Genomic DNA, 9,249 nt, shown 5'->3' with positions numbered 1-9,249 from the left:
TATGACATATTGTCAAAGTCCCTATTGTATTTTCTTATGTTCTGTTCTTTATCTTCAGCCACGTGCATGAACAACAAGGACTTCGTGAAGACATTCGATGACAAGAGCTACAATGGAGCCATCTGCAGCCACGTCCTGGCCAAGGACTGCGCTGGAGAGTCGTTCGAGGTCGAAGGTATGCTGAAGATTCCACTGTATCAAAGTGTACCCACGAATGGAGCCTCTCTGTCTTTTGTACCTGGAAAATTTGCCAGCAAGTCAGTTATGATCATATAAGCAATTAAACTGTGACTGACAACGCTGCCAACGCTAGTATCATATACCCTTTCACTTTTATAGTAGGGATATGTAAGGATATGATCATGTGAATTATAGCTATACATGGTTGTGAAAAGACGGTATATAAGAAGAAACACATTTCCAGACTGATACTGTTAGCACATGTAGTTCTCGTTCTGTATTCCACTGGTTCTTATGAGTTATGTTTAATGACGCCATTTTTGTTCTTCTCAGTGAACCGCCGTCTTGACGGCACCTGGCTGAAGGTCACGGTTGGATCTGATGTCTTCGTGCTGCGCGGCTCCGGTGAGAGCATCGACTACAACTCGAACGCCGTGGCACCGAGCCAGTTCTCGTCCCTGTCCAACGGTCTGTCTGGAGTTACCGTGTCTGCCCCTGGTAAGAAAATAATCCAGTGTTTTCTGTCATTGTATAGTTTGTTTGAGGACAGTATCGATGCATCATACTCGCGTACTCTTATGCTGAACTTGTTTGCTTGTTTGTTGGTTTCGCACATAAATAAAGTAAAGAAATTTTAGTTAAGTAAAGGAACACATAGTTGATTAGACACTAGCATAGTGTGGATCATTGCAGTTGTACTTCACATTGCTAGGCGGAGCTTTTGATCAATGAGGAAGGGATATACAAGTGTAGAAAATGTAAGATGAAAAGAACAGCAACAATTGAGAAATATTAACTGTCAGAGTGCACGAGGTCTTGATATTCTAACAAAATTTAAACAACAACCGTTTGGAACAAAGTAGCTTACATCACAGCAAAATAGAACTACTCTACCACACCCTACAAAACCAGAAATATGCAATAGGTATTATCATAACTCGCTATAGAGAATATGTTTGAAGACATGTGGACTGTCCCTACCCAGGTAACCAGTACGTGATCACCGCTGATATCGGTCTGACCGTGTACTGGTGCGGCCAGGAGGCTCGCATTGTTGTGGACCAGAGGATGCTGGGTAAGACATGCGGTCTATGCGGTGTCTACAACGACAAGCCAAAGTAAGCTCATATTTTTCTCTTGGCGTTGATACAGAAGGTTTACTTTTTTTTTTTAAATTCTGCTAAAAATGGGAAAATATCGTATTGGCAATTGCCTATGTGGTAAGACCTGACAATCCCTTGACTTAAACTTGATCAAGTGGTTCATCACATTCGGAGCTTTTCTTGAAAGCGATAACCTGGTCCCACAATTTCTTGGCATAACACAGTCTATAATGTTGTTCAATACTAATCAAAGACATTAAATATACAGTATTGTAACGTATATGGTAATGTTCATTTCGTGAGCTACAAACATTTTCCAATGGATTGATCAAATGCATGGGCCGACACTTTTAGCATGACGCTAAACCACTGAGAAATCCATCAGTCTGCTCAATACGAAGCAAAGATATTAAAGATACACTTTGACTTGGTTTTCAGGGATGACTTCACTTCAAGCAGCAACATGGTGGTGACAAACGTCGGTACGTTCATGAACAGCTGGATCGCGGACACGGCCGCCACTTGTGAGGCACCGAAGACGTGCCTGGCTGACTCCGACCGTGCCAGCAAGGCCGCCAAACTCTGCAAGGACCTCGTGGACAGGTACGTTTCTTTTTTACTTTAAACATGAAAAGATTGTATCATCACATCTTATACACCACAATGATACGACTAGTCGCGAGAGCTCGAACACTTCTGAATAACAAGCTATGAGGGCAACGTCAGTCCCGAAAGCTTCCAAGTAGCCGACTAACTGTAACAGTGGGTTCAAGGACTCCTAAACTGACCATGCAAACTGCTTTACGCCTTTTGGCCGAACGGTTTAGATTTGTGAGCTGGCGGTCCGAAATCGGCGCGGCTTCGAATGTCGGGAGTCAGGATATTTGTATATATTGCTTCTGTCTGTTTAATTCTACTCTCTTCTTGTTTCATAATTGTTGAATGTAAAGTTTCAAACATATCGTGAAAGAAGTTCATACAAAATTTACACTTCTTATGATCTTACCCCTAGCTCTGGAGCCTTCTCCTTCTGTCACGGTACTGAACCAGTGGACAGTTACTACCAAATGTGTCTGGAAGACGTCTGCTCATGCCTGGAGAAGGGAGAATCTGGCGAAGAGTGCAGATGCTGCTCTATGACGTCATACGCTACCAGCTGCATGAATGCAGGAGTCAGATTGGACTGGAGAACACCAAAGCGTTGTCGTAAGTTCATTTATATTTCTTACATATACCTTTCTGTGATTCGGTTGTAATTTTCTATGCTTGGAGCGAAATTTAGCAACGAAGAACAGCCACAAAGGCTTAAGTTTCCTATACACGTATTCAAAGATATCTTTCATGTTCTTAAACAACCATTGTAACTTTTCAGTGAAGGAACCTTCCACGGGATGAAAGTCCCTTACTTGTTTACCTAATCTTTTATTTTAATTCGTAGCTGGCAAGTGCGAGTACCCGATGATCTGGCGTGAGGCCGGTCCTGGCTGCCCGACCACTTGTGAGAACATGATGGACGAGGTGACTGAGTGCAGCGTTGCACAGGTGTCTGGCTGCTTCTGCCCAGACAACATGGTCATGAAGAACGGAAAGTGCGTCGCTCCAGAGGAGTGCACTAACTGTAAGTATTTGGTCTTCGGTTTGCATCATGTATTGATCATTGATTTCTTGATCTTGATGCCCTACATAAGATGTCATGGTTTGCAACTTGTAACATTCAATATTCGCTCATATTCCCACATAAAGCTATGCCACAATTCCAAAACAGTACTGTGTGTAACATTTGTAGTAGTTGTAGATCAGATCATCCGGCCATCTCGCCTTGTTTTTGTCTACTTTTCTCGCTGCCTCTACTTGTTTCGTTGACACTTAATATGTATTTGATCTCACCGCCACCAGGCTTCTGCTATGGTTTCAACGCTCCTCACTACCACACGTTCGACGGCAAGTTCTTCAACTACCAGTCCAACTGCAGCTACGTGCTGGCCCGCGGCTCCACCAACATGCACGGCTTCGAGGTGGTGCAGGACCGCCAGGTGTGCAAGAAGTCTGGTGCTAACTGTAAGGAGGCCATCACTGTGCTGTACGACGGCACCGAGGTTGTGCTGATGGACAACTTGAAGGTACGCCTCCTTAAAAACTTAAAGAAACGGTTTTTAGAAGCTATTACAAAAATATCATCATAATTCATCCAGAGGTTCATGAATTCCCTACAAAAAGCCTGAAACATAGACAGACAGCCAAACAGACAGACAGACACACTAAACTAAACTATATCTTCATTTTTTGTGGAGATAACTTACTCCTCTAGAACGCCCTTATACATGTATTTCGGGGAAATTTCAGTTCTAATTCTCTGAAAGAAACGTATACACTAATACATTTTTATGTGGAACATATTTCACCGACATACTGAAGCCAACCGTTGTGGAAATACGAATCTTATCCCGTGGTGTTTTGTGTGCGCTCTGCTTCCTTCCTAAAGACAACATGGTCTTGTACTTACTGACAGTATGAATGGGTCATGCTAACATGTGTATTCATAATTCCAGGTTATGGTGAACGGTGCCATGGCTGGTATCCCGATCACCGTGGGAGACCTGGTTGTGGAACGTTCCGGCCAGACCCTGGCTGTGCGTGCCGACACCATCAACCTGCGTGTGGAGTACTCCGTCACTAACCACGGATTCGCCATCAACGTGCCAATCAGCGACTTCTACGACGGAACTGAGGGTCTCTGTGGTACGTAAAACTTAAGATTCTTCAAGACATATCACGTTAGTCTCCTTAAAGTAACTATCTCTAGAATATATCGGTTGTTCTTTTTCCTTCCTCTCCTAAAGCTAACCACACATTTCTAAACCGGGGCCCGACAGGGCATTGCCCACGGCTATTCTCTTTACGTCTTGTTCAGTTGGGTATCTTTTTTTAAATCATAGTTTTCGTTCCCGAAAGCTGCCCTTCCGAGCCCTGTTTGGAAATTTGATATTGGCCTACCACAGCGTCTTTTTCTAAACCCTTCTTTATGTTTACCGTGTTAACGTGCCGTATTATACCGTAAGCTATATAAGAAGACTCTTTCTCTCTATACAGGCCGCTGTAACAACGACTTGAGCGACGACTTCTGCAAGAGCACCGGTGACGTGACTACCGAGGCCATGCGCTTCGCCTACGACTGGAAGAAGTCTGGTGAGGTCTGCTGGGAGGTCGCCCCGACCCTGCCGCCTGTCGTGCCACCAGAGTGTCCCGAGTGTGACGTCATCTACGGAGAAGTCTTCGTTGGCTGTCACCATCTTGTGGACCCGACTCCGTTCCATGATGTAAGTGCCTTCCTTTCATCTTCCATTGTTGATGTTATAGTTATAGTGTTGTTTACCTAATGATGACAACCTACTACTACTACTACTACTACTATTACTACTACTACTACCACCACCACTACTACTACTACTACTACTACCACCACTACTACTACTACTACCACCACTACAACTACTACTACCACCACCACCACTACTACTACTTCCCTCTACCACTACTCTTACTACTACCACTACTACTACTGCTGCTGCTGCTGCTGCTACTACTACTACTACTACTACTACTTTTATGTGACAAAGTCATATGTAAGTGATATATTTTATACATAAATTAACCGTTTTCCGTCCTGTTATTGTCCAGGCTTGTCGCTTCGATGTTGAGACCATGGACAAGAGCTTCAACAAGGAGTGCGACGCCCTGGCTACCTACGCCCACATGTGCGCCATCGCCGGTGTCTGCCTTGACTGGCGCTCCGGAAGCCTGTGCCCGATGATGTGCAAGCCTGGCACCAAGTACACCGAGTGCGGACCGGACCATGAGCGTACCTGTGACAACCATGAGACAGCAGTGGCTACGAAGGGATCTACCGCTGGCTGCTTCTGTACTGGTGACGAGGTCTTGTTCAACGGCAAATGTGTTGCTGTGGATGAATGCCGTAAGTATTCTTCGAATGTCGTGAAAGGGGGTTAATTTGGTTAGGGTTGGAACACTTCCATTGATTGCTTAGAAATAAGGCATTTTCAAATACATAATGGTATCGATAATACAATAAAAGTTGTAGTATCGCAGGACATGCGTTCTTTCTTGCGACTAATCGATACTTATTTGCTACTTACAGCGGTGTGTACCGACAAGAACGGCAATGGCTACCAGTTGGGTGAGACCTGGAACAACGGACCATGCACTTCATGTCAGTGTCTGGCTGAGGGATCAATCTACTGCACGCACAAGGAGTGTGTTGAGGTTAAGCTGAACTGCAATGTTGGCGAGACATTGGAAGTTACTTCCGAGGACGAATGCTGCCCACAGAAGAAGTGTGTCTGTCACCCAGAGGACTGTCCGGTTGCTCCGACATGCGAGCCTGGCTATGAGACCAAGAAGGTCGACTCTAAGTCCAGCACTTGTTGCGAGAAGTACGAATGCGGTGAGTACCATCATTATTCCTTGCAAAACTTCACATAAAGCATTGCATCAAGAGCTTTTTTACGTATATTGAAGTATGCTTTCCGACTCAATAAACAATCAGTTTTTAAAATGTATTCTAATATTAGGAGGCGTAGTCTTGAAGTATGTTTCCAACTCTTTTAATCAACCAAAAACTACTACTAACACATGGCACGGATCATCCTCTGTCCTGCACTCCCCACAGTGAGCCTTTCCATTCTATCGATGTCACTCGTGGGCACTTCTAAATCCTTATCAGTGACCCCATCACATCTAACATCAACTTATCTTATCACACTACAGTCAAGATCAAGCGTGAGAACGAGTGCGTCCTGGACAAGGTGTACAGCGTTGGTGAGACCTGGTATCACAACGATGACAAGTGCAGCAAGTGCGAGTGTGTGAAGGGTGACGACGGTGCCTACGAGAGCTGCTTCAGCACCTTCTGTAAGCCTGTTGACGACACGTGCCCGCCGGAGTTCCTCAAGTACGACGAGGATGGCTGCTGCCAGTATTGTGACATGCCACGTAAGTATTTCTCTTTATTATATGCATGTAAGACCTACATCAACATAATACTGGGCAAAGCCCCTCGCGGGACGTTATGCCTAGGGAGTAAGGTGCCCTAGGCTGGAGAAGTGAAAAAGGCTACAGGATATTCATCTCTATTCTATAGGATATATCGGTTTATCTTTTCCTGCTACTAATCATTTTCAGAATTACTAAGTTACTGTTTGGTCACCATTTTGATGTCTTCGACGTCTTGAATTTCTGTCAAACTGACGTTTTCCTTTTGTCTCTCCACTTAAAGGTGTTGCCGGCTGCTCTGTCCAATCGGAAGTCAAGTACATGTACATGCGCAAGCGTCAATACAAGAACGGCGAGCCAACTGGTGTTGTGATTGATTGCCAATCCTCCACTCAGGTAAGTCATTTCTCTGTAGATATTTACTCTTTGGTAACTTGAAACAGTCTTGCTTACAACATATTTTTAACAACCGAAACTTGCCCTCTGCTTTGATTGAAATTTACCATTAAAGAGTTAACTTGTGATGAGTTTCTGTTCGCCATTATTTATGTATGTGTGTATTACGATCTAAATATAACATTGTCATTTCTCACTTTCTTCACGTAGATCAACTTGGCCACGTGCGAGGGTGTGTGTCAGTCCAAGTCCATTTACAGCCTCTACAGCAACAAGTACGAGAAGAGCTGTAACTGTTGTACCGCCAGCGAGACCAAGGACATCGAGGTAAGGACCTGTCTTTCAGTTTTCACAGCTTATAGTTAAATGTGTAAGAAAAATAGTTCTTAGTGAATAGTAAATTGTCACTACCGTAACATGGTCAATATTGACCAAAGAGGGCCATATATATAATTACCTAAAAGGCCTGGGGCCACTTCAAATTTACGGATCACATGGATATGTCTACAACAACATCTCGTACCATGAAGTAACTATACAGTAGCATTTAGCATTTATTCCGTTTCCTTTTTTAGCGGGCAAGATGGGTAACGATCTACGAATCATAGACCTGTTGCTATGGAAAATTACAATTCATGTTTGTCTAAACCTACTTTCCCACTCATTTCAGGTCCAATTTGGCTGCGGAGACGGCTCCACCATCAAGCGCAAGTTCGCCATCGCCACCGCCTGTACTTGCGAGGAGACCCAATGCGAACCTGAAGAGTAAACTCCCGACCCGACCCGACCACTCTAACAAGGACAACGACTACGGAATCTTTAGTCTAGGTTTCCTTTATCGGCAGTAGTGTGTATAGAAACCTATCCAACTAACCACGGGGCCTACCATAACGAGAAGGATAACACACCAGACTGAATGGCCAACAATATTGACGACGACTTCTTATGAAGTAAATTAGTAGTAGATAGGGGACCTCTCATACCATCATAGAGAGGGGGATGACAGGTGGGGTTGGCGGGAGGGCCGTCGTGGACACAGAAGGTGCTTGTGCGATGTTGTGAGATGGACTTTACGGATTGTTGCTTGTCTGTACCAAATGTGGTGTCCAGTCGTTACGTTTAAACATGCGGGATTCTTGATATAACATCTGTCGTAGCGGCTGACGTCACCAAGGTGCAATGTAAAAAAACGTCTATGAATGTTTGTGTGCTGTGTTTCTAGAGCTAGAACTGTGTGATTGCCGATAAGGAAATGAAGCATTAAAATTCACAAAATGTGATCGGTTTGTTTCTGTGTGTTTTTGAGTGAAATACTTGTTGTTTGTACTACAGTCTATTTGCTAAGAATCATTCTACTGTGATCGCTAATTGACCATACAGCGACCATGATGTATATGACACAAGATGTAAAATATAATTTACAAGAACAACACAACACACTCAAGAAAGCAATCTGACACGTGATTTATGAAATCCGTTGGGCGGTCTGTTAAATCTTTATTCGGCCGTTTAGCGGTCACAGCCACCGGTAGAAACAGGTGTAGGGAAGAATTAAGACTATACATGGAGTGAGCGGCTAACTGAAGTACTGCAACACGAGCCCTTAGCAGGCATAGCTGGCGGTAACGTTATCCCTAACCAAATCAATGACGCTGCACGTACTTTATAAACAGCTAGCTGGAAAAACGATTACAAGTAGGCTTATTACAGTATGCCCATACCTTTTCAGTGTGTCACTGCATGGTGGAAAATAACTAGACTCCGATTCCGGACACATATACGGTGCTGAAGAAGGAAACTGTATTCTATGATCAGCTAATGTGCATGAGTAGGCAATAAAATGTTTGCTATCCACTAGAGATGGCAGTGTTTGTTCCAACTATGGAACCAATGGCATTTAAGCAAGTGACCTCTTTTTTCGAGGGTAGGGAAATGTAGAATAGATTTTAATGAACCTAGTATATGCTTCAAGAGCTTTTGTGGAGGAATGCTCTTTCCCTTTGAAATAATTCGTCGCTCAAACTTGACTGCTCAACAATTGCACCTTAAAAGATAATAATCATAAGATACAAATCCATCTATTGTAACTTCTGAAAACGAACCCACTTCACAAAATAAGGAAGTAACTTTAAACTTGGAATACTTGACCTCCCACTTCACCCTGGAGCTTTTAGTATAAAACGTAGAAACACCGTTGCTTAATTATAAAGAGACTAAAACTTTTCAAGGGTCAAAGGGCTGTCTCATGACTGACACAAAAGTCTGGATTTGTCGGTGGCGAGTCTGGAGCTGCCTCTTTACTGTTCTCAGGATCTTCACGATGTCCGACCACTGGACACAGTAATGATCCCACCCTGAAATATAAGCAATAAAGCATTCGTCAATGTTATTACAAAAGGGGAGGGGCACTGAGAAAAACCAGTTGGGTCTGAGCACCTTCAAACACTTAACCAAATATGGGGGAACATAGTGTCGTCAGAACACTGGGGTGTTAGAACATAGCACCCCAGAACTTGCCCCTGCGCTGTAAACGTAAAACAATCCTTGTTTGCCGCATTTA

At 43.8% G+C, this 9,249-nt stretch overlaps 1 protein-coding gene across 1 annotated transcript in view; it reads left to right on the top strand.

Moving 5' to 3' along the window:
• LOC118408837 overlaps window positions 1-7,969 on the top strand; it is a 20,089-nt gene extending 12,120 nt beyond the window's left edge. Inside the window, exons 26-40 of the mRNA XM_035809695.1 lie at window positions 59-175; window positions 514-678; window positions 1,166-1,298; window positions 1,722-1,886; window positions 2,296-2,489; window positions 2,722-2,901; window positions 3,180-3,403; window positions 3,833-4,022; window positions 4,374-4,600; window positions 4,962-5,256; window positions 5,440-5,745; window positions 6,069-6,293; window positions 6,577-6,689; window positions 6,900-7,016; window positions 7,360-7,969. Coding sequence (XP_035665588.1) covers window positions 59-175; window positions 514-678; window positions 1,166-1,298; window positions 1,722-1,886; window positions 2,296-2,489; window positions 2,722-2,901; window positions 3,180-3,403; window positions 3,833-4,022; window positions 4,374-4,600; window positions 4,962-5,256; window positions 5,440-5,745; window positions 6,069-6,293; window positions 6,577-6,689; window positions 6,900-7,016; window positions 7,360-7,458 — 2,750 coding nt within the window. The 3' untranslated portion in view covers window positions 7,459-7,969. The remainder of the gene's footprint in view (window positions 1-58; window positions 176-513; window positions 679-1,165; window positions 1,299-1,721; window positions 1,887-2,295; window positions 2,490-2,721; window positions 2,902-3,179; window positions 3,404-3,832; window positions 4,023-4,373; window positions 4,601-4,961; window positions 5,257-5,439; window positions 5,746-6,068; window positions 6,294-6,576; window positions 6,690-6,899; window positions 7,017-7,359) is intronic.
• Window positions 7,970-9,249: the final 1,280 nt, after the last annotated feature.

The sequence above is a fragment of the Branchiostoma floridae genome, unplaced genomic scaffold (genome assembly GCF_000003815.2).
Source record: "Branchiostoma floridae strain S238N-H82 unplaced genomic scaffold, Bfl_VNyyK Sc7u5tJ_451, whole genome shotgun sequence".
NCBI classification, from domain to species: domain Eukaryota; kingdom Metazoa; phylum Chordata; class Leptocardii; order Amphioxiformes; family Branchiostomatidae; genus Branchiostoma; species Branchiostoma floridae.
Note: the sequence above shows the minus strand (reverse complement) of the source record. Positions and strands in the feature narration are given on the sequence as shown.